Below are 25,717 nucleotides of genomic sequence, written 5' to 3' on the forward strand. Positions count from 1 at the left end.
TTAGGATAATTCAGTAGAGACCTAAAGATTGCTGACTCAAACACAATGTGGTTTCTTTGCTTTATTTTCATAGCTCTGAATTCACAGCTGTTAGTTATAACTATATGCGCTATAACTTAAAAGGCACCTTCCCACGCCTGTAATCCCAGCACTTTGGGAGGCCGAGATGGGTAGATCACGAGGTCAGGAGTTCGAGACCAGCCTGGCCAACATGGTGAAATCCTGTCTGTACTAAAAATACAAAAAAACTAGCCGAGCGTGGTGGTGCATGCCTGTAGTCCCGGCTACTCGGGAGTCTGAGGCAGGAGAATCGCTTGAACCCAGGAGGCAGAGGTTGTGGTGAGCCGAGATTGTGCCACTGCACTTCAGCCTGGGCAATAGTGGGTGACTCTGTCTCCAGAAAATAAATAAATAAATAAATAAAATAAAAACACACACACACACAAAACCAAAAAACAAAACAAAACACCTTCCAAAGGCAAATATTAAGTGACTTCCTATCGTTTCTATGAGTTTATGTACTATAGAATCGACTTTCCAAGTCAGTAATTAATGAGAATCATTGAGAATTTGAGGCATAGTATCTTCTTGCCTGTGTCCACATGAGCTACCACCTTGTGTTAATAAATGTGTTCACTAGGGATGTTGGTTTTGGCATTGACAGTGGTCTATTACCAATGCACATAGGACCAGGGACCACTCTTGCGAACATTAATGTCCAAGCACCTTAAAATTATACATAAGGCTTTCATAATGTGACTTCCGCTCAGCTCTCCATCTTTAGCCCTTTCCCCTGTGTGCCCTTTCTCTGGCTTTACTGAACTGCTGGTCGGGTCCTGCTCACTCATCCCTCGATTGTAGGCAAATACATATACTCTTTCAGGCCCTTCTCTGCCATTTGTTGCTGCCTGTCATGCTCTCATTCTTTCTTACCCCCTATCCCTTCTAATTTAGCTAGCCTCACTCTTTAAGTCTCAGCTTGGGCAGGATCTCTAGAAAAGTCATCTCTGATATGCTTTCTTTTCACTCTTTAAACCCTAGTGCCTAAGACATAGCCAGACTCAATACATAATTGCTGAGTAAAATAGATAATGACTCCTTGTATGAAGATGATTTTCAAGATTGTTCCCTACAGTCAAGGAGCAAAGGGAATAGATGTTTAAAGCAATTGACAGTTTGGGTGGTGGAGATGCAGTAGAAAAGTCAGCAAAGTTCTAGGGCAGCCCCAGGGAAGGAGATACCTAGATACCTGTTTACCTGGGGAAAGATAGCCAGGATCAGGGTCAACTTCACCTAGCAATCCGTTTCTTATTTTATTGTATTTTATTTATTTATTTTTAGCAGTCTGTTTTAAAAGTTGTTTTAAAAGATGAAAATATTAATACATTTGTCAGAATATTACAGGGAAACATTTCAGATGTTAGGAAGAGGATGTACACCGATAAAGGTGTCCACAGTCATTTTGGAAATCATTAATAAGGTACTATTATGAAGTAGAAAACAGTATGCAGCATTGCCTAATAATATTGCTACTGTATTCCAAAATGTGTTTTGTTTGTGATGGCTTTGTTCTTTGATGCTGGGTGGAAGAATCTGTGAGTGGATCTTCAAGATGATTGTATTTCTTTAACCTGGTGGCATCTAGTGTCTCCCAGAAAGTGGTTTGTTGAAGTTTTGGAGAATTAGAAGTATTTCTTAAAGAAGTAAGTATCTACTAAAGATAAGCTTCATTTAAACTCTCAATTTATGAAATAAAATGAAATGTAATTTAAAATCTGTTTTTATAAAGACTATGTCTTTTATCTAACTGTTCTAAGTAGTTTAACTGAATGTTTGGATTTCACAGCAGAACAAGAATTGGAGCTGACATCAGAGGAAGAGCAAGAAAGACTTAAAGGACATGAAAATAAGCAGCCAGAGGTATGGAAACATTTAAATTAAAATCCAAATTTCTGATTTAATACTGGGTTTTTTTTTTTTTTGCTTTAATAATGTAAGATAGGCCGGGCGCAGTGGCTCACGCCTGTAATCCCAGCACTTTGGGAGGCCAAGACGGGCGGATCACGAGGTCAGCAGATCGAGACCATCCTGGCTAACACGGTGAAACCCCGTCTCTACTAAAAAATACAAAAAACTAGCCAAGCGAGGTGGCGGGCGCCTGTAGTCCCAGCTACTCGGGAGGCTGAGGCAGGAGAATGGAGTAAACCCGGGAGGCGGAGCTTGCAGTGAGTTGAGATCCGGCCACTGCACTCCAGCCTGGGCGACAGAGCCAGACTCGTCTCAAAAAAAAAAAAAATAATAATAATGTAAGATAGCCCAAATGAAATTACCTCTCAGACTAGCCTTTGAGAATCAATAGATCCTTACTTAATATTTAATTTTAAATGCATTTAAACTAGTTATAAAACACAATATTGTTAGAATCTATCATAATTTATAATATTTACCCTTGGAGTAGAGGCAAACATTCCAGAATTTTGTTTGCTCTTCCATTCTTACAATATCCTTACAGGATAAAGAAGGTAACATCAATTATTGAATCATATTATTAAGTAACAGAAATTATGAACAATTTAACAGTGATGGCCGCTGAGTTGGATTCATGGTTAAAGAGTAATCATGGCCAGTGGCTCAAATTTTGCAGTTTTATATTGCCAGTTACTAATGCCAAGGTTAAAGATGTACTCTGCCTTGTGGCCTTTCATTGACTTCAGAGTCTATGTTCAGTGAGAGTGGGGTTATGAAATCAACCCAACTGCCTATGAAGGGAATCGTATCTCGCAGAATGAGATCTTTGGTGTTAGGGTACAAAAAATAACTTTCTAACTTTTTAGATGCAGAAACTTAGTAAATACTACCTTTAAAGTTTTAGTTAGTGTTATTAGGGGACCATAGTATATGTTAGAACTGAGCTGAAAAAGATAGTCTAGACATACAACCCTATGATGTTACATTATATAATTTGAATTAAAACTTAAGAATTTGCTTTTCTTTCTGATGGGTGTTGATTCGGGCTCCTAATAATTTAAAGATTGCCTACATTTCTGTTAGTAATCTATAGAAAGAGTACTTAAATGTACTGTAGGGGCTCACTTTTCAAGTGAGGAAGCCTTTGTAACACTAGAAATCATCTGCTAATTCGTTTTTGATAGATTTAACACATAATGAATTAAGTTTATTCCAAACAAACAGTGACAAAGTTAAGTTTGCTGGTTCATATTTTTCTCCTCCTTTCTTAGTTACAAGCCAGTGATTTGGGAGTAACTAAACCTGGATTAAAAAGTTTAACAGTTAAATTTTCATTTTAATTATTTGTGAATTTTTCTTTGTTGATACCTGTTACGTAAGGACAAAGCTGTTTTTAAAACATGTAGCCCAACAAAGAAGACACCCGAGAAACAAAACAAGCAAATTAATCTTTCACTTTTGCATCTGCAGAAAATGTCTCAAGAACCGGAAATGGCTAAGGATTGTGATAGAGAGGATATACCTGTATATTCAATACTTCCTCATGTGCAAAAGTCTGAGGAAATGTGGATCGAACAAGGCAAATTAGAGTGGAAAAACAAATTAAAACTTGTCACAAATGAGTTAAAGCAGAGGTTTGGTGAAATTTGTGAAACATACAAAATTCCGGTTTGTCCTGAGGAAGAGCCACTACTTGATAACTCTATGAGAAAAACAAATGTAAAAGACATTCCCTTTAATTTGACAAATAATATACCTGGTTGTGAGGAAGAAGATGCATCTGAAGTGTCTGTCTCAGTGGTATTCGAGACATTTCCTGAACAAAATGAACCCAGTCTCAAAAGTATCATCCATCCATACTGTCATCCATACTCTGGGTCCCTGGAACATGCTTGCCAGTCATCTTCTAAGCTTCATTTACATGAAAATAAATTAGACTATGACAGTGATAACAAACCAGGCATTGAACATATTTTTAGTATGGATGAAAACTTTAGTAATGATGCAGGCATTAAGAAAGCAAGGAACCCAGAAGAGGTTACAGTTGAAATGAAAGAAGGCCAAGAGTTTGATTTGCAAATGACAAAAAACATGAACCAAAATAGTGACAGTTGCACTACAAATAACTATAAAAGTCTGAAACCTAAATTAGAAAATCTGAGTTCTTTACCACCAGATTCTGACAGAACATCAGAAGTATATCTACATGAAGAATTACAGCAAGACATGCAAAAGCCTAAGACTGAGGTTGACAGGGTGGAAGAAATGTTCCTGGCTTTGAAGAAAGAAAACGTTCAGCTTCAGAAAGAAGTACGGTTTTACTTGCTTCCACTCTTTGTTTTTCTCTATTAATTATCTGGTCCATTCTGATTTTCCACTTAGGAATAGCTTATGAAAAGCATACAGTTTGGTTCTCTAAATCTGTAAGTGTGTATAGAAACAGATGATTTCTAAGTAATAGGAGTTTAGGAAAACTTTCTCATAATCTTTGTTTCTTAATTGACGTTAAGTCTCTCTGTCAGTCTTCAACCTGGCATGTGGATTGTGAAACTCATTTAGCCATATATCATGTGACCTTCAGAACCACGAGAGGCATCAAGAAAATTGCTCAAGGAAATGCGATGAGCTTGAGGGCTTTTTCCTTTAACTGACTTAAAGATGAGATGCAGCTAATCAGACGGGAAAACAGTAGAAAGGAAGCAATGACTAAGAAGTGATATAAAAATGTATCTGGTGGGCATGGTGGCAAACACCTGTAGTCTGAGCTACTCAGGCGCCTGAGACAGGAGGATTACTTGAGCCCAGGAGTTCTGGGCCGTAGTGTGCTATGCTGTTCAGGTGTTCACACTAAATTTGGCATCAATATGGTGACCTCCTGGGAGCGGGGCACCACCAGATTGGCTAAGGAAGGGTGAACTGACCCAGGTCAGAAATGGAGCAGGTCATAAATAACTCCCATGCTGATCAGTAGAAGTATTGTGCCTGTGAACAAGCACTGCATTCCAGCCTGGGCAACATAGTGAGACCTCATCTCTTACAAAAAAAAAAAAAAAGTGTCCAGCCCTGGGAGCTGCAGCAAATATTCCTGGCCAATGAATCTGTTTATTGTGCTTTCATGTTTTCAGGTTTATCTGTTTAACTCAAACTGTTGGAACTTACAATTCCATTGTGACCACTTTAAATATTTTTCAACAAGTATGTACACTTTAACATATATATTTTACTGTATGTGGAATCATGATCTTTTATTTCTTTTTAAAGAAATCCCAGAGACATAGCGAGTCAGAGCCTTCCTTACAATCAGAGGATGCAGAGGATGCAGATGAGCTTTTAAGGGTCCTGAGCACAGATCTTGAATTTCTTGATTTGGATCAAATCAGTCCTGAGGAACAACAGATTAGTTCCCCTGCAAGGCAGCCCTCGGGAGAACTTCAGGAGATAACCCACCAGATGCCCCAAGATGAACTGGGACGAGAAAGAAGGGACTTGGAGCCAGAAAGCAGAGAGGAGGGACAAGAAAGGAGAGTATGTGACATCCAGTCCAAAGCAGGGATCTTCCGGCAGTCATTGATGTCCAGCACCACAGAGGACATTCTGTTTCAAAAGGATGAAAGTGCCTGGGTAAGTATAATGCTTACCCTTGGTAAGCATTACAATCCCTTGGTAAGTGTAATGCTTTTAAATATCCCCCAGTGCTCTGAGAGTATTGCACAATAGGACAATTTTATGTATGTGTGTGTGTGGGGGCGGGGGGGAAATACCACCAGAAGGATACTTTTTAAACTAATAATAGACTCGTGTCTTTTTTTGGACGCGGTCTCTGTGTCACCCAGGGTGGAGTGCTGTGGTACGCTCTTGGCTCATTGCAGCCTCCACCTCCCAGGTTCAAGCAATTCTTATGCCTCTGTCTCCCCGAGTAGCTGGGATTAGGGGCATGAGCCACCACACCTGGCTAATTTTTGTGTTTTTAGTAGAGAGGGGTCTCGCCATGTTGGCCAGGCTGGTCTTGAACTCCTGACCTCAGGTGATCCACCTGCCTCAGCCTCCCAAAGTGCTGGGATTACAGGCATGAGCCACCGCTCCCGGCCTAGACTTGTGTCTTTTAAAGTTCAGTTAAGAGCTCCGACTGGAACATGTGTGACTGAACATGAATTTGAGAGCTGCATCTGGGTTCAATGGTGTTGCTCAGCAGACAGGAAATTCCAGACATGGTTTGTCTGTTGCATAGGGTGCTATGTCACGTGTGAGATTCAAACTCCATTCTGCGCCCCTCCCCAGCTTCCTCCTCCCCCTTTCCTTCTGGCTTCCTCTCCCTCTTCTTCCCCTCCCTTCCTCTTTCGCTTTTGTCTCCTCCCCTCCTGTCCCCTCTCCATTTCCTCTCTCACATTGTAAAATTCCTCCTCCATGCCACCAATTTCACCCCTTCCCCTTCTTGCCTCACCTCTTCTGCCTTGATATCTTTTTATTCATTTATTTATTTATATATTATGCTTTAAGTTCTAGGGAACATGTGTACAACATGCAGGTTTGTGACATAAGTATAAGTGTGCCATGTTGGTTTCCTGCACCCATCAACTCGTCATTTACTTTAGGTCTTTCTCCTAATGCCATTCCACCCCCTCCCCCCCACCCCACGACAGGTCCCAGTGTGTGATGTTTCCTACCCTGTGTCCATGTGTTCTCATTGTTCAATTCCCAACTATGAGTGAGAACATGCCGTGTTTGGTTTTCTGTCCTTGTGATAGTTTGCTCAGAATGATGGTTTCTAGCTTCATCCATGTCCCCACAAAGAACATGAACTAATTCTTTTTTTATGGCTGTATATTATTCCATGGTGTTTATGTGCCACATTTTCTTAATCCAGCCTATCACTGATGGACATTTGGGTTGGTTCCAAGTCTTTGCCATTGTGAATAGTGCCACAGTAAACATACATGTGCATGTATCTTTATAGCAGCCTGATTTATAATCCTTCAGGAATATACCCAGTAATGGGATTGCTGGCTCAAATGGTATTTCTAGTTCTAGATGCTTAAGGAATTGCCACACTGTCTTCCACAATGGTTGAACTAGTTTACACTGCCACCTCCAGTGTAAAAGCATTCCTGTTTCTCCACATCCTCTCCAGGACTTGTTGATTCCTGACTTTTTAATGATCGCCATTCTAACTGGTATGAGATGGCATCTCACTGTGGTTTTGATTTGCATTTCTCTGATGACCAGTGATGGTGAGCGTGTTTTCATGTGTCTGCTGGCTACATAAATGTCTTCTTTTGAGCAGTGTCTGTTCATATACTTTGCTCACTTTTTGATGGGTTTGTTTGTGTTTTTCTTGTAAATTTGTTTAAGTTCTTTGTAGACTCTGAATATTAGCCCTTTGTCAGATGGGTAGACTGCACAAATTTTCTCACATTCTGTATGTTGTCCGTTCACTCTGATGGAAGTTTCTTTTGCTGTGTAGAAGCTCTTCAGGTTAATTAGATCCCATTTATCTATTTTGGCTTTTGTTGGCATCACTTTTGGTGTTTTAATCATAAAGTCCTTGCCCATGCCTATGTCCTGAATGGTATTGCCTAGATTTTCTTCTAGGGATTTTATGATTTTAGGTCTAACAATTAAGTCTTTGAATTAATTTGTGTCTAAGGTGTAAGGAAGGGATCCAGTTTCAGCTTTCTACATATGGCTAGCCAGTTTTCCCAGCACCATTATGAAACAGGGAATCCTTTCTGCATTTCTTGTTTTTGTCAGGTTTGTCAAAGATCAGATGGTTGTAGATGTGTGGTGTTATTTCTGAGGCCTCTGTTCTGTTCCTTTGGTCTATATCTTTGTTTTCGTAGCAGTACCATGGTGTTTTGGTTTCTGTATGCTTGTAGCATAGTTTGAAGTCAGGTAGCGTGATGCCTCCAGCTTTGTGCTTTTTGCTTAGTATTGTCTTGGCAATGTGGGCTCATTTTTGGTTCTATATGAACTTTAGAGTAGTTTTTTCCAGTTTTGTGAAGAAAGTCATTGGTAGCTTGATGGGGATGGCATTGAATCTATAAAATACCTTGAGTAGTATAGCCATTTTCACAATACTGACTCTTCCTGTCCGTGAGCATGGAATGTTCTTCCATTTGTTTGTGTCATCCTTTATTTCATTGGGCAGTGTTCTCCTTGAAGAGGTCCTTCACATTCTTTGTAAGTGGGATACCTTGGTGTTTTATTCTCTTTGTAGCAATTGTGATGGGAGTTCACTCATGATTTGGCTCTCTGTTTGTCTGTTATTGGTGTATAGGAATGCTTGTGATTTTTGCATGTCAATTTTGTATCCTGAGACTTTGTTGAAGTTGCTTATGAGTTTAAGAAGATTTTGGGCTGAGATGATGGAATTTTCTAAGTATACAGTCATGTCATCTGCAAACAGGGACAATTTGACTTCCTCTTTTTCTAATTGAGTACACTTTATTTCTTTCTCTTCCCTGATTGCCCTGGCCAGAGCTTCCAACACTATTTTGAATAAGAGTGGTAATAGAGGGTATCACTGTCTTGTGCCAGTTTTCAAAGGGAATTTTTCCAGCTGTTGTCCATTCAGTATGATATCAATTTTGGGTTTGTCATACATAGATCTTATTATTTTGAGATATGTTCCATCAATACCTAGTTTATTGAGAGTTTTTAGCATGAAGTACTGTTGAATTTTGTCGAAGGCGTTTTCTGCATTGATTTGAGATAATCATGTGGTTTCTGTTGTTGGTTCTGTTTATGTGATGGATTACATGTATTGATTTGTATATGTTGAAGCAGCCTTGCATCCCTGGGATGACGCTGACTTGATCATGGCGGATAAGCTTTGTGATGTGCTGCTGGATTCGGTTTGCCAGTATTTTATTGAGGATTTTGGCATCGATGTTCATCAGGAATATTGGTCTAAAATACTGTTTTTATTTTGTTGTGTCTCTGCCAGGCTTTAGTATCAGGATGATGCTGGCCTCATAAAATGGGTTAGGGAGGATTCCCTCTTTCTCTATTGATTGGAATACTTTCAGAAGGATTGATACCACCTCCTCTTTGTACCTCTGGTAGAATTTGGCTGTGAATCCATTTGGTCCTGGCCTTTTTTTGGTTGGTAGGCTGCTGATTATTGCCTCAATTTCATAGCCTGTTATTGGTCTATTCAGAGATTCAACTTCTTCCTGCTTTAGTCTTGGGAGGGTGTATGTGTCCAGGAATTTATCCATTTCTTCTAGATTTTCTAGTTTATTTGCATAGAGGTGTTTATAGTATTCTGTGATGTTAGTTTGTGTTTCTGTGTGATCTGTGGTTATATCCCGTTTTTCATTTTTTGTTGCATCTATTTGATTCTTCTCTCTTTTCTTCTTTGTTAGTCTTGCTAGCATTCTATCAATTTTTGATTCTCTAAATCTGTAATTGTGTATAGAAACAGATGATTTGTAAGCAATAGGAGTTTAGGAAAACTTTCTCATAATCTTTGTTTCTTAATCGACCTAAGTCTCTCTGTCAGTCTTCCAAGTGGCATGTGGATTGTGAAACTCATTTTGCCATATATCATGTGACCTTGAGAACCAGGAGAGGCATCAAGAAAATCTGTAAAGGAAATGCAATGAGCTTGAGGGCTTTTTCCTTTTACTGACTTAAAAATAAGATGTAGCTAACAATAAGATGGGAATACAGTAGAAAGGAAGCAATGACTGAGAAGAGAGATCAAAATGCATCTGGTGGGCATGGTCGCAAACACCTGTAGTCTCAGCTACTCTGGAGCCTAAGGCAGGAGCATCGGTTGAACCCAGGAGTTCTGGGCCATAGTGTGGTATGCCGATCAGGTGTTCACACTAAATTCAGCATCCGTATTGTGACCTCCTGGGAGCGAGGCACCACGAGATTGACTAAGGAAGGGTGAACTTGGCCCAGGTCGGAAATGGAGCAGGTCATAAGTAACTCCTGAGCTGATCAGCAGAAGGTTCGTGAATGTGAACAGCTACTGCATTCCAGCCCAGGCAACATACCGAGACCTCATCTCTTACACACACACACACACACACACACAAAAGTGTCCAGCCCTGGGAGCTGCAGCAAATATTCCTGGCCAATGAATCTGTTTATTGTGCTTTCATGTTTTCAGGTTTATCTGTTTAACTCAAACTGTTGGGACTTACAATTCCATTGTGACCACTTTAAATATTTTTCAACAACAAGTATATACACTTTAACATATATATTTTACTGTATGTGGAATCATGATCTTTTATTTCTTTTTAAAGAAATCCCAGAGACATAGCGAGTCAGAGCCTTCCTTACAATCAGAGGATGCAGAGGATGCAGATGAGCTTTTAAGGGTCCTGAGCACAGATCTTGAATTTCTTGATTTGGATCAAATCAGTCCTGAGGAACAACAGATTAGTTCCCCTGCAAGGCAGCCCTCGGGAGAACTTCAGGAGATAACCCACCAGATGCCCCAAGATGAACTGGGACGAGAAAGAAGGGACTTGGAGCCAGAAAGCAGAGAGGAGGGACAAGAAAGGAGAGTATGTGACATCCAGTCCAAAGCAGGGATCTTCCGGCAGTCATTGATGTCCAGCACCACAGAGGACATTCTGTTTCAAAAGGATGAAAGTGCCTGGATGTATCCCTTGGTAAGTGTAGTGCTTTTCAATCTCCCCCAGCACTTTGAGAGTATTGTGCAATAGGGGAATTTTATGCATGTAGAGGGTGGGGAAAATACCACCAGAAGGAGACTTTTCAAACTAATAATAGACTTTTGTCTTTTTTTTTTTTTTTTTGACAGAGTCTCTCTGTCACCCAGGCTGGAATGCAGTGGCACAATCTTGGCTCACTGCAGCCTCCACCTCCCAGGTTGAAGTGATACTTGTTCCTCAGTCTCCTGAGTAGCTGGGATTAGGGGCATGAGCCACCACACCTGGCTAATTTTTGTATTTTTAGTAGACAGGGATCTCGCCATGTTGACCAGATTGGTCTTGAACTCCTGACCTCAGGTGATCCACCTGCCTCGGCCTCTCAAAGTGCTGGGATTACAGGCATGAGCCACCACTCCTGGCCTAGACTTGTGTCTTTTAAAGTTCATTTAAGAGCTCCGACTGCAACATGTGTGACTGAACATTAACTTAAGAGCCGTATCTGGGTTCAATGGTATTGCTTACAGGCAGGAAATTCCAGACATAGTTTGTCTGTTGCATAGGGTGCTATGTCACGTGTGAGATTCAAACTCCATTCTGCGCCCCTCCCCAGCTTCCTCCTCCCCCTTTCCTTCTCGCTTCCTCTCCTCTTCCCTTCCCCTCCCCTTTCCCTTTTCTCTCCTCTCCTCCTGTCCCCTCTCCTTTTCCTCTCTCACACTGTAAAATTCCTCCTTCGTGCCAGCAGTTCCACCCCTTCCCCATCTTGTCTCACTTCTTCTGCCTTGATGTATTTTTTTTTTTTTAATTATACTTTAAATTGCAGGGTATATGTGCACAATGTGCAGGTTTGTGACATGGGTATACATGTCCCATGTTAGATTGCTGTACCCATTAAGTTGTCATTTACATTAGGTATTTCTCTTAATGCTATCCCTCCCCCTTTCCCCCACCCCATGACAGGTCCTGGTGTGTGACATTCCCCACCCTGTGTCCAAGTGTTCTCATTGTTCAATTCCCAACTATGAGTGAGAACATGCGGTGTTTGGTTTTCTGTCCTTGTGACAGTTTGCTCAGAATGTTGGTTTCCAGTTACATCCATGCCCCTGCAAAGGACATGAACTCATTCTTTTTTTATGGCTCCATAGTATTCCATTGTGTTTATGTGTCACATTTTCTTAATCCAGTCTATCACTGATGGACATTTGGGTTGGTTCCAAGTCTTTGTCATTGTGAATAGTGCCACAATAAACATGTGTGGGTGTGTCTCTATAGTAGCATGATTTGTAATCCTTTGGGTATATGTACCCAGTAATGGGATGGCTGGGTCAAATGGTATTTCTAGTTCTAGATCCTTGAGGAATCTCCACACTGTCTTCCACAATGGTTCAACTAGTTTACACTGCCACCATCCGTGTAAAAACATTCCTATTTCTCCACATCCTCTCCAGCACCTGTTGTTTCTTGACTTTTTAATGATCAGTATTCTAACTGGTGTGAGATGGTATCTCACTGTGGTTTTGATTTGCATTTCTTTGATGACCAGTGATGATGAGCATGTTTTCATGTGTCTGTTGGCTGCATAAATGTCTTCTTTTGAGCAGTGTCTGTCATATCCTTTGCCCACTCTTTGATGGGGTTGTTGTGTTTTTCTTGTAAAGTTGTTTAAGTTCTTTGTAGACTCTGGATATAAGCCCTTTGTCAGATGAGTAGATTGCACACATTTTCTCCCATTCTATAGGTTGCCCGTTCACTCTGATGGTAGTTTCTTTTGCTGTGCAGAAGCTGTTTAGTTTGATTAGATCCCCTTTGTCTATTTTGTCTTTTGTTACCATTGCTTTTTGTGTTTTAGTCATGAAGTCCTTGCCCATGCCTGTGTCCTGAATGATATTGCCTAGGTTTTCTTCTAAGGTTTTTATGGTTTTAGGTCTAACAATTAAGTCTTTGAATTAATTTGTGTCTAAGGTGTAAGGAAGGGATCCAGTTTCAGCTTTCTACATATGGCTAGCCAGTTTTCCCAGCACCATTTATGAAATAGGGAATCCTTTCCACATTTCTTGTTTTTGTCAGGTTTGTCAAAGATCAGATGGTTGTAGATGTGTGGTGTTATTTCTGAGGCCTCTGTTCTGTTCCTTTGGTCTATATCTCTGTTTTCATACCAGTACCATGGTGTTTTGGTTTCTGTATGCTTGTAGCATAGTTTGAAGTCAGGTAGCGTGATGCCTCCAGCTTTGTGCTTTTTGCTTAGTATTGTCTTGGCAATGTGGGCTCTTTTTTGGTTCCATATGAACTTTAAAGTAGTTTTTTCCAATTCTATGAAGAAAGTCATTGGTAGCTTGATGGGGGGATAGCATTGAATCTATAAAATACCTTGGGTAGTATGGCCATTTTCACCATATTGATTCTTCCTATCCATGAGCATGGAATGTTCTTCCATTTGTTTGTGTCCTCCTTTATTTCGTTGAGCAGTGGTTTGTAGTTCTCCTTGAAGAGGTCCTTCACATTCCTTGTAAGTGGGATACCTTGGTGTTTTATTCTCTTTGTAGCAATTGTGAATGGGAGTTCACTCATGATTTGGCTCTCTGTTTGTCTGTTATTGATATATAGGAATGCTTGTGATTTTTGCACATTGATTTTATATCCTGAGACTTCATTGAAGTTGCTTATCAATTTAAGAAGATTGTAGACTGAGACAATGGGGTTTTGTAAGTATACAATCATGTCATCTGCAAACGGAGAATTTGACTTCCTCTTTTCCTAATTGAATACACTTTATTTCTTTCTCTTGCCTGAATGCCCTGGCCAGAGCTTCTAACACTATTTTGAATAAGAGTGATAATAGAGGACATTCCTGTCTTGTGCCAGTTTTCAAAGTGAATGCTTCCAGTTTTTGCCCATTCCATATGATATTGGCTGTGGGCTTGTCATAAATAGCTCTTATTATTTTGAGGTACGTCCCATCAGTACCTAGTTTATTGAGAGTTTTTAGCATGAAGGGCTATTGAATTTTGTCAAAGGCCTTTTCTGCATCTATTTGAGATAATTGTGGTTTTTGTCATTGGTTCTATTTATGTGATGGATTACGTTTATTGATTTGCATATGCTGAAGCAGCCTTGTATCCCAGGGATGAAGCTGACTTGATCGTGGTGGATAAGCTTTTTAATGTGCTGCTGGATTCGATTTGCCAGTATCTTATTGAGGGTTTTTGCGTTGATATTCATCAGGAATATTGATCTAAAAATCTTTTTATTTTGTTGTGTCACTGCCAGGCTTTGGTATCAGGATGATGCTGGCCTCATAAAATGAGTTAGGGAGGATTCTCTCTCTTTCTATTGATCGGAATACTTTCAGAAGGATTGGTACCATCTCCTCTTTGTACCTCTGATATAATTTGGCTGTGAACCATCTGGTCTTGGACTTATTTTGGTTGGTAGGCTATTGATTATAGCCTCAATTTCACAGCCTTTTATTGGTCTATTCAGAGATTCAACTTCTTCCTGGTTTAGTCTTGGGAGGGTGTATGTGTCCAGGAATTTATCCATTTCTTCTAGATTTTCTAGTTTATTTGCACAGAGGTGTTTATAGTATTCTCTGATGGTAGTTTGTATATCTATGTGATCGGTGGTGATATCCCCTTTGTCGTTTTTTATTGCATCTATTTGATTCTTCTCTCTTTTCTTCATTAGTCTTGCTAGCATTCTATGAATTTTGTTGATCTTTTCGAAAAACTAGCTCCTGGATTCATTGATTTTTTGAAGGCCTTTTTTTTTTGTGTCTCTCTCCTTCAGTTCTGCTCTGATCTTAGTTATTTCTTGCCTTCTGCTAGTTTTTGAATGTGTTTGCTCTTACTTCCCTAGTTCTTTTAATTGTGATGTTAGGATATCAGTTTTAGATCTTTCCAGCTTTCTCTTGTGGGCTTTTAGTGCTATAAATTTCTCTCTACACACTGCTTTAAATGTGTCCCAGAGATTCTGCTATATTGTATCTTTGTTCTCGTTGGTTTAAAAAAAAAAATCATTCAGTATGATATTGGCTGTGGGTTTGTCATAAATAGCTCTTATTATTTTGAGGTACGTTCCATCAATACCGAATTTATTGAGCGTTTTTAGCATGAAGGGCTGTTGAATTTTGTCAAAAGCCTTTTCTGCATCTATTGAGATAATGATGTGGTTCTTGTCTTTGGTTCTGTTTATATGCTGGATTATGTTTATTGATTTGCGAATGTTGAACCAGCCTTGCATCCCAGGGATGAAGCCCACTTGATCATGGTGGATAAGCTTTTTGATGTGCTGCTGAATCCGGTTTGCCAGTATTTTATTGAGGATTTTTGCATCGATGTTCATCAGGGAAAACTGGAAAAATTCCCTTTGAAAACTGGCACAAGACAGGGATGCCCTCTCTCACCACTCCTATTCAACATAGTGTTGGAAGTTCTGGCTAGGGCAATCAGGCAAGAGAAAGAAATCAAGGGGATTCAGTTAGGAAAAGAAGAAGTCAAATTGTCCCTGTTTGCAGACGACATGATTGTATATTTAGAAAACCCCATTGTCTCAGCCCAAAATCTCCTTAAGCTGATCAGCAACTTCAGCAAAGTCTCAGGATACAAAATTAATGTGCAAAAATCACAAGCATTCTTATACACCAGTGACAGTCAAACAGAGAGCCAAATCAGGAATGAACTTCCATTCACAATTGCTTCAAAGAGAATAAAATACCTAGGAATCCAACTTACAAGGGATGTAAAGGACCTCTTCAAGGAGAACTACAAACTACTGCTCAGTGAAATCAAAGAGGACACAAACAAATGGAAGAACATACCATGCTCATGGATAGGAAGAATCAATATCGTGAAAATGGCCATACTGCCCAAGGTAATTTATAGATTCAATGCCATCCCCATCAAGCTACCAATGAGCTTCTTCACAGAACTGGAAAAAACTGCTTTAAAGTTCATATGGAACCAAAAAAGAGCCCGCATCTCCAAGACAATCCTAAGTCAAAAGAACAAAGCTGGAGGCATCACGCTACCTGACTTCAAACTATACTACAAGGCTACAGTAACCAAAACAGCATGGTACTGGTACCAAAACAGAGATATAGACCAATGGAACAGAACAGAGTCCTCAGAAATAATACCACACATCTACAGCCATCTGATCTTTGACAAACCTGAGAGAAACAAGAAATGGGGAAAGGATTCCCTATTTAATAAATGGTGCTGGGAAAACTGGCTAGCCATAAGTAGAAAGCTGAAACTGGATCCTTTCCTTACTCCTTATACGAAAATTAATTCAAGATGGATTAGAGACTTAAATGTTAGACCTAATACCATAAAAATCCTAGAGGAAAACCTAGGTAGTACCATTCAGGACATAGGCATGGGCAAAGACTTCATGTCTAAAACACCAAAAGCAACGGCAGCAAAAGCCAAAATTGACAAATGGGATCTCATCAAACTAAAGAGCTTCTGCACAGCAAAAGAAACTACCATCAGAGTGAGCAGGCAACCTACAGAATGGGAGAAAATTTTTGCAATCTACTCATCTGACAAAGGGCTAATATCCAGAACCTACAAAGAACTCAAACAAATTTACAAGAAAAAAACAAACAACCCCATCAAAAAGTGGGCAAAGGATATGAACAGACATTTCTCAAAAGAAGACATTCATACAGCCAACAGACACATGAAAAAATGCTCATCATCACTGGCCATCAGAGAAATGCAAATCAAAACCACAATGAGATACCATCTCACACCAGTTAGAATGGCGATCATTCAAAAGTCAGGAAACAACAGGTGCTGGAGAGGATGTGGAGAAATAGGAACACTTTTACACTGTTGGTGGGACTGTAAACTAGTTCAACCATTATGGAAAACAGTATGGCAATTCCTCAAGGATCTAGAACTAGATGTACCATATGACCCAGCCATCCCATTACTGGGTATATACCCAAAGGATTATAAATTATGCTGCTATAAGGACACATGCACACGTATGTTTATTGCAGCACTATTCACAATAGCAAAGACTTGGAATCAACCCAAATGTCCATCAGTGACAGATTGGATTAAGAAAATGTGGCACATATACACCATGGAATACTATGCAACCATAAAAAAGGATGAGTTTGTGTCCTTTGTAGGGACATGGATGCAGCTGGAAACCATCATTCTTAGCAAACTATCACAAGAACAGAAAACCAAACACCGCATGTTCTCACTCGTAGGTGGGAACTGAACAATGAGATCACTTGGACTCGGGAAGGGGAACATCACACACCGGGGCCTATCATGGGGAGGGGGGAGGGGGGAGGGATTGCATTGGGAGTTATACCTGATGTAAATGACGAGTTGATGGGTGCAGCACACCAACATGGCACAAGTATACATATGTAGCAAACCTGCACGTTGTGCACATGTACCCTACAACTTGAAGTTTAATAATAATAAATAAATTAAAAAAAAAAAATCTTTATTTCTGCCTTCATATCCTTATTTACCCAGTAGTCATTTAATAGCAGTTTTTTCAGATTCTATGTAGTTGTGGGGTTTGGAGTGAGTTTCTTAATCTCGAGTTCTAATTTGATTGCACCATGGTCTGAGAGACAGTTTGTTGTGATTTCTGTTCTTTCACATTTGCTGAGGAGTGCTTTACTTGCAACTCTGTGGTCAATTTTGGAATAAGTGTGATGTGGTGCTGAGAAGAATGTGTATATTCTGTTGATTTTGGGTGGAGAGTTCTGTAGATGTCTATTAGGTATGCTTGATGCAGAGCTGAGTTCAAGTCTTGGATATCCTTGTTAACCTTCTGTATCATTGATCTGTCTAATATTGACAGTGGGGTGTTAAAGTCTCACATTATTATTGTGTGGGAGTCTAAATCTGTTCATAGGTCTCTAAGAACTTGCTTTATGAATATGGGTGCTCCTATATTGGGTGCATATATATGTAGGGTAGTTAGCGTTTCTTGTTGAATTGATCCCTTTACCATTATATAATGGCCTTTTTTTGTCCATTTTGATCTTTTTTGGTTTTAAGTCTGGTTAGCAGAGACTAGGATTGTAACCCCTGCTCTTTTTGGCTTTGCGTTTGCTTGCAGGTCTTCCTCCATCCATTTATTTTGAGCCTATGTGTGTCTCTGCATGTGAGATGAGTCTCCTGAATACAGCACACTGATGGGTCTTGACTCTTTATCCAATTTGCCAGTTTGTGTCTTTTAATTGGGGCATTTAGCCCATTTACATTTAAGGATAATATTGTTACATGTGAATTTGATCCTGTCATTATGATGTTAGCTGGTTATTTTGCCCGTTAGTTGATGCAGTTTCTTCCTAGCATCGATGGTCTTTACAATTTGGCATGTTTTTGTAGTAGCTGGTACAGGTTGTTCCTTTGCATGTTTAGTGCTTCCTTCAGGATCTCTTGTAAGGCAAGGCAGGCCTGGTGGTGACAAAATCTCTCCACATTTGCTTGTCTGTAAAGGATTTTATTTATCCTTCACTTATGAAGCTTAGTTTGGCTGGATATGAAATTCTGGGTCGAAAATTCTTTAAGAATGTTGAATATTGGCCCCCACTCTCTTCTGGACCCACGGTTAGTCTGATGGGCTTCCCTTTGTGGGTAACCCGATCTCTCTCTCTCTGACTGCCCTTAACACTTTTTCCTTCATTTCAACCTTGGTGAATCTGAGAATTATGTGTCTTGGGGTTGCTCTTCTCGAGGAGTACCTTTGTGGTGGTCTCTGTGTTTCCTGAATTTAAATGTTGGCCTGCCTTGCTAGGTTGGGGAAGTTCTCCTGGATAATATCCTGAGGAGTGTTTTCCAACTTGGTTCCATTCTCCCCGTCAGTTTCAGGTACACCAATCCAACGTAGATTTGGTCTTTTCACATAGTCCCATATTTCTTGGGAGCTTTGTTCATTTCTTGTTACTCTTTTTTCTCTAAACTTCTCACTTTATTTCATTAAGCTGATCTTCAATCACTGATACCCTTTCTTCCACTTGATGGAATCACTTGTGCATGCCTCACGTAGTTCTCATGCCATGGTTTTCAGCTCCATCAGGTCATTTAAGGTCTTCTCTATACTGTTTATTCTAGTTAGCTATTTATCTAATCTTTTTTCAAGGTTTTTGACTTCCTCTTGATGGGTTTGAACATCATCCTTTAGCTCGGAGAAGTTTGTTATTACCGACCTTCTGAAGGCTACTTTTGTCAGCTGGTCAGTCGTTCTCCATCCAGCTTTGTTCCTTTGCTGGCGAGGAGCTGCAATCCTTCAGAGAAGAGGTAGTCTGGTTTTTAGAATTTTCAGCTTTTCTGCTCTGGTTTCTCCCCATCTTTGTGGTTTTATCTACCTTTGGTCTTTGATGTTGGTGACCTACAGATGGGGTTTTGGTGTGGATGTCCTTTTTTGCTAATGTTGATGCTATTCTTATCTGTTAGTTTTCCTTCTAACAGTCAGTTCCGTGAGCTGCAGGTCTGATGGAGTTCACTGGAGGTCCACTTCAGATGCTGTTTGCCTGGGTATCACCAACGGAGGCTGCAGAACAGCAAATATTGCAGAACAGCAAATATTGCTGCCTGATACTTCCTCTGGAAACTTCGTCCCAGAGGGGCACCTGCCTGTATGAGGTGTCAGTCAGCCCCTACTGGGAGGTGTCTCCCAGATAGGCTATCCGGGGGTCAGGGACCTATGGAGGAGGCATTCTGTCCATTTTCTGAGCTCAAACACTGTGCTTGGAGAACCACTGCTGTGTTCAGAGCTGTCAGACAGGGAGGTTTAAGTCTGCAGAATTTTCTGCTGCCTTTTGTTCAACTATGCCCTGCCCCCAGAGATAGAGTGTAGAGGCAGTAGGCCTTGGTGAGCTGTGATGGGCTTCACCCAGTTTGAGCTTCTCCGGCTATTTTGTTTACCTACCCAAGCCTCAGCAATGGCAGATACCCCTTTCCCTGCCAGGCTGTAGCCTGGCAGGTCGATCTCAGACTCCTGTGCTAGCAGTGAGCAAGCCTCCATGGGTGTGGGACCCACCGTGCCAGGTGCGGGATATAATCTCCTGGTGTGCTGTTTGCTAAGACCATTGGAAAAGCACAGTATTTGGGCAGGAGTGTCCTGTTTTTCCATGTACTGTCTGTCATGGCTTCCCTTGGCTAGGAAAGGGAAATCCCCCGACCCCTTGCGCTTTCCGGGTGAGGCGATGGCCCGCCCTGCTTCGGCTTGCCTTCTGTAGGCTGCACCAACTGTCCAGCCAGTCCCAATGAGGTGAACCAGTTACCTCAGTTGGAAATGCAGAAATCACCCATCTTCTGCGTTGATCACTCTTGGTGCTGCAAACCATAGCTCTTCCTGTCTGGCTGTCTTAGAAGAGAAGCCCAACATATTTGTTAATATAACCACTCTGTACTATTTCTTTTGAATCACACCTTTATGTTTTGTTGCTTATTAAAATACATTAAGTTTTGCCATATATATTTTTCCATATAAATTGCATAAATGCTCACCAAAAACTTAATATATGATGCTAACATGAACAGTTGAGTCTTCTACATTCATTCGGGCAGTTCTCCCACCCTTTGCCAAGTCATTGAATTATTTTGCCTAAGTCACACTTTTAACCTATCTGATTAATTTGCAGAATTTGTCTGATTCAGCATTATGGAATTGTATTGTTTCTTTTGGTGCCACAAAATGCTAGGTAATGGCACTTTAGGTGCTTGGATCTATCATTTACTCTTTTTTGGGTTTAGCCCAGTCATCAATAGACAGTGGGCTAAAGTAGATTCTTATACTGTATATCCTCCAGCTATAGATTTTTATGGCTATTGAATGTGAAATTTGGGAAGCATCTCATTTTCAGAATTCCACACCAACTCAGCAGTTTCACTCTGCTTTTTGTGTTGCAGTGGACTTGTATTTCAGTAAGCTCCTTTACCTTTTTGATATCCCAGGATTCAAATGAAAAAAAAAGACAAAAGTTAGTGGAAGAAAAGAATAGCTTAGTGCAGAAAAGGGGAAGCTTCCTTTCTGTTCCTAAAGCCCCACAGTGTTGTATCCTCTCAATCTGGCTGTTTAATGTGAAAGCCAAGTGGCAAAGACAGAAGAAGACATGCTTTGTGTCTTTGTCTTCTTATTTCTGTATTTGTGCCAGTCAAATGAGGTAAAAATTCATAATACATAGTGCAGGGTGGTTGGGAATAAAAGCACAAAATTAAGAAGGGCCCTTGTTTAAATTTTGGAAAATTCTGTCTCATTCATTGAAACAGAAATGAAGCCAACTTTACAAAAATGTTGATGATAAAATTATAACAATTACAATTATATGATGATAGTTCCAGATATGATAAAATTAAACACCAAATATTTTAATGACTAAAATTATCATAATTAAACTGAGTCAAGTGATGAAATCAATGAAAACAGAAAAAAGTTATTTGCATTGAATAAAGCAATAACACTTGTCCTTAACATCAAACTCTCACTCAAGGTTGAAGAAGAAGTGGAGAAGCACAGAAGTAATAGCACAGAATTATCAGGAAACCCAGCTCATGGTGCTGCTGCTGGCAATAATGATGATGGACTAAATCAGCAGTTTCCTAGGAAGAAGAAGAAAGGGCATGACAGGTAAGCCTATAGCAACATTTAACAGGAGACATTTGGCCAGGCGCGATGGCTCACACCTGTCATCCCAGCACTTTGGGAGGCCAAGGCAGGTGAATCATCTGAGGTCAGGAGTTCGAGACCAGCCTGACCAACATGATGAAACCCCACCTCTACTAAAAATACAAAATTAGCCAAGTGTAGTGGTGCATGCCTGTAATCCCAGCTACTTAGGAGCCTGAAGCAGGGGAATTGCTTTAACCCGGGAGGTGGAGGTTGCGGTGAGCTGTGATCACACCATTGCACTCCAGCCTGGGCAAAAGAGTGAAACTCCATCTCAAAACAACAACAACAACAACAACAACAAAAACAGGAGACAATTATGTGCTGTGAAATGAATCCAAATTTGGGCTAATATTCATGATGAACAAATTTTATACTTTTACTAGGATATTAAGCCTTCCTTGGTTATCAGAAAAATGTAAATGAACAATGAAATACCATATTTTCCAATCATATTGATATTTTACTTAAAAAATAGGAAATATTGGCAAATGTGAAGATGGCATTTTCATATACTGCTGTTAAATGAAATTGATGAATCCTTTTTCCAGGGTAATTTAGTAGCATGTATCAAAATTTCAAATAGGTCACTTCTTTAACCTAACAACTTCACTTTTGAGACGAGATCCTACAGGAAATATGACTTGTGTAAACACATACACATATTTGTTAAGGACATTTATTACATGTAGTATATGATATACAATAGGTTAATATGTTAAATATATATAATATTAAGTATATATGATATGTTAAGGATATTTATATATGTTACATATATACTTATGTATAAGGATATTTATTATAGCATTGTAATATCAAAAAGTTGGAGATAGCCTAAATCCTTAGCAATAAAGAAATGGTATAGTTGTCATTCCCAGCAAATAATGTAGTATGCAATCATTTTGATAAATGAAGTTGTTAGACCTGGACTGTACTAATTATTTCAAAATTAAAGTATATTTAAAGACTTTAGTTTGATGACACATCTTAAGCCAGTTTTGTTGGAATTCTTGTAATATCTGCTGAGTTATAAGAAGAAGCTAGCTACATGCTACATTGACACTGTACCTTGTGTGCAACAGAATTGCTAGTTATTACATTTTTTGTTTTTTGTTCTCAATGTGTGAGTGCTGAAATACCAGATCCTCAAATTAACTTGAATATTGCCAAGAGATTGCACATGGGGATTCATATTTTGTATAAGCATTTCAATATATTGGGTAAAACTTACTAAAATACATCAGAGGATCTCAGATCTACTGAACCAAGAGTTGGACAGCTCTTTTTGTAAAGAGCCAGTTAGTAAATATTTTAAGCTTTGTGAATTGTAAAGTGAATAAGTGTGGCTGTGTTTCAAGGAAGTTTCCTTATGAAAACAGGCAGTGGGCTGGATTTGGCTCACAAGCACCAATTTGCTGATCTTTGGGCTAAAACCAAGGTGCTGTTATGCAGTGAATCCTCTTTTTAAAGGTACCCTACGTGCTTGCCATTATCCTTCCTGTTAAAAGATAATGTATTTCCGTAGGAAACACACCATATTTTTCAACAGTGGCTTCATATAATTTCAACAAATTTGGTTTACAAAATAAGATTATTTTCTGCACTCGTCCCCTTTTATTCTTATTATAGAATTCCATATTTTGACTATTATTTTGTATATTTGATGAGTATAAAATATTCTAGAATTAGTTGCTTTTTATTAAGCAAGAAATACTTCTTCTGAAACTTTTAGTCTTCCTTGGTCTTTATGTGTAAGCAGGAGCAAAATGATAATCAGCTTATATAATCTAGTAATGTTCAAGAGGCTTTTTGGTTTTATGAGTTAATGAATTTGTTATTTAATACCTTCATCTGGCATTTCAAAAATGTCATATAGATATAATTTTAAAAACTTTTAAAGGGTAAAAATATAGTATATAGTTATATAAGAATTGAAAAATACAGCTAAACAAAAAGAAAATTAGATCGTCTACAGTCATGCCCCTAGGTATGTTGGCCTTGAAAGAATGGTTTATACTCGTGGATTCAGATTTCCTGTCCATTCACTCTTGAGCAGACACCAGTAATTTTCACTCCCACCACTCTTCCAAGATTGTTGTTCTCAAATTTACCACTGATTTGTAAATCTAGACATTGTTTCTTAGACCTCATTTTATTTAACCTGTCAGCAATATTGGACCCAATGGAAAACTCTCTCCTCCATAACAGTATCTTCACTTGGCTTTCAGGATCTCACTCGCTCTCCTGGCTTTTCTTCCTGCCTTTCTAGTCCCTCTGTTGTAGTCTGTTTTGCTTTCTTCTCATATCCCACCTTTTACACATTGATATGTCCCAGGACTCATGACCTCTCTCTCACGACTTTTACTACCTTGTGTGTGCTAATGATTTTCAAATGCGTGTCTGCAGCCTAGATCTCTCTCCTTAACTCCAGACTTCTATACCAACCTACGTACTTGACATCTCTGTTTGGTTGATCATGAACTCTTGGGTATCATAAACTTACCAGGGCCAAGGTTGGGGTACCGATTTTTTTCTTTCTCATACCTACCCGTCTCATAGTCTCCTATTTGCATTAATGGTAACTCTTGCAATTGCTCCGCTAGAAACCAAGGTGTCGTCCTTGACTCACCTCTCTCTCTGACACCTCACATCTGATCTGTCAGCAGATCTTGTCAGGAGTACCTGAAGAATATATCCAGAAGCCAGTCATAGCTTTCATGTCCAAGCCACCACCATCTGCTATCTAGATGAGTATAATAGACTGTTAATTGGTCTTTCTGTTTTTTAAAAGAATCCTCTTTTCATCAATCCTTAACTCAGTGGCCGTATTTAAAACATAAGTCAGATGATGTCGTTCCTCTGCTCAGACCCATCTGATTGCCTCTTATTTCACTCCAAGTATGTGTCAGGGTTCCTCCTCATACCTAGAAGGCAACACACAATATGCCCCATTACCTCTCGCACTTAAACTTCTGTTTCTTATTCCCTTTTCTCTGCTTCAGCCATGCTGAACTTCTTGCTCTTCCTTATCTATCACTATTGCGTAAAAACTCCAGGCACACATCTGTACTGGGCAGTTCCCTGTGTGTGTCTGGGATGCCTTTTACTCAGCTAGCTTCCTGGCTTTCTCTTTCCATTCCTTCAGTTCTTTACTTCAAAGCCACTTTCTCAGTAAGGACTTTTCTGGCCATCCTAAAATTCCCACCACCCCTCCTCTCAAACCTGTAAACGTTTCATTTTCCTGCTTTAGTTTTTCTCCCCTAACACTGTATATTTTGCCTAATCTATGTACTGTTATTGTGTTTATTTCACTCCCATCAGTAGGAGTAGGGCCTAACTTGCAATAAGTTTCTACTCAATAAATATTTATTATATGAGCAAGTGGAGTTAACCCTTCAGCGTATTGTTTTAAACATTAGACTGTTTCTCACATAAAAAAAAGAAAAAAAAAAGATTTGACATGGGCTCATTCTAACACTTTTGCCTAGCAATTATATGCATTTTTGGATTTTTTGGCTCTTCATAATAAGCTACATTCTTTATGTTAATAGTTTTCCATTTACAGAGAAAAGCTCAATATTGTGGTTACTCACTATACTTTTACTAATAATCATGATAGTTTTACTTACGATAAAATGGATCAAAGGAGTTACAAATTTCACTGGTAATTTATAAAGAAAATTAAATATAAGGGTGGTAAATTTGATGGACTTAAAAATTGTTTCCAAGTGATTATGAACCTTCAGTATCTGAAGTTAAAAGACCAAGTTGGAATGTATAGCTTTCTAGAAGAGAGCTATGCTCATCAGGCACTCTGTATTCTGACAGAGCAGCTGTTGATCTTATATAGGACTGTGGGAGGAGCAGACTTGAAAGATTGGCGGACTCTCAGCGGCATAAGAGGGTTGACATCATCTGGAGAAACATGGCTGTCCGAGCAAGGCTGCTGTGGGTTGGTTAACACTCCTAGGTTTCTGGATTGGAGTGAGTTTGTGTTTGATTGGCTGTCTTTCAGAAGCAAGCGGCCCACATTGATACTGGTTGGTGAGAGAGGCCAATGGTCACTGATTGATTGACTGTATTTACAACTGGCTGTGGGTGGTTGCTTGTTACTACCGTGGCTACAGGTCAGTTCTTTCCTAAGTTTGAGGCAACTTTAAACTGCAGTTTCCTGTTTAAAAGTTGCCTTCCATCAACTATGTTTAAAATGAAAATGATTTTGTATTCCAGAACTATGGGCTTAATTTGGAAGTGTGGGTCAAGAGGAATTGTTTAATAATTGCTCTCAGGAAGATCCCTTTTTTTTTTTTTTTTGATGCTTAATCTTAACCAGAAGAATTCTGTACATAGTTAAAAACAAACAAAAAGCAATTACTAGTTTGTTTCAGTTTTTGTTATTTTCAGAGACTTCTGCTAAACTCCTAACATAATCTCCAGTGGGAAATGTTTGTCTCTTTGTTAAT

General features: G+C 39.5%; 1 protein-coding gene across 1 annotated transcript in view; it reads left to right on the plus strand.

Moving 5' to 3' along the window:
* LOC103242526 (coiled-coil domain-containing protein 144A) overlaps window positions 1–25,717 on the plus strand; it is an 89,426-nt gene that overhangs the window by 16,099 nt on the left and 47,610 nt on the right. Inside the window, exons 4-6 of the mRNA XM_073005391.1 lie at window positions 1,768–1,920; window positions 3,439–4,278; window positions 21,076–21,212. Of these exons, the coding sequence (XP_072861492.1) occupies window positions 1,768–1,920; window positions 3,439–4,278; window positions 21,076–21,212 (1,130 nt within the window). The remainder of the gene's footprint in view (window positions 1–1,767; window positions 1,921–3,438; window positions 4,279–21,075; window positions 21,213–25,717) is intronic.

Source organism: Chlorocebus sabaeus, chromosome 16 (assembly GCF_047675955.1).
Source record: "Chlorocebus sabaeus isolate Y175 chromosome 16, mChlSab1.0.hap1, whole genome shotgun sequence".
NCBI classification, from domain to species: Eukaryota; Metazoa; Chordata; class Mammalia; order Primates; family Cercopithecidae; genus Chlorocebus; species Chlorocebus sabaeus.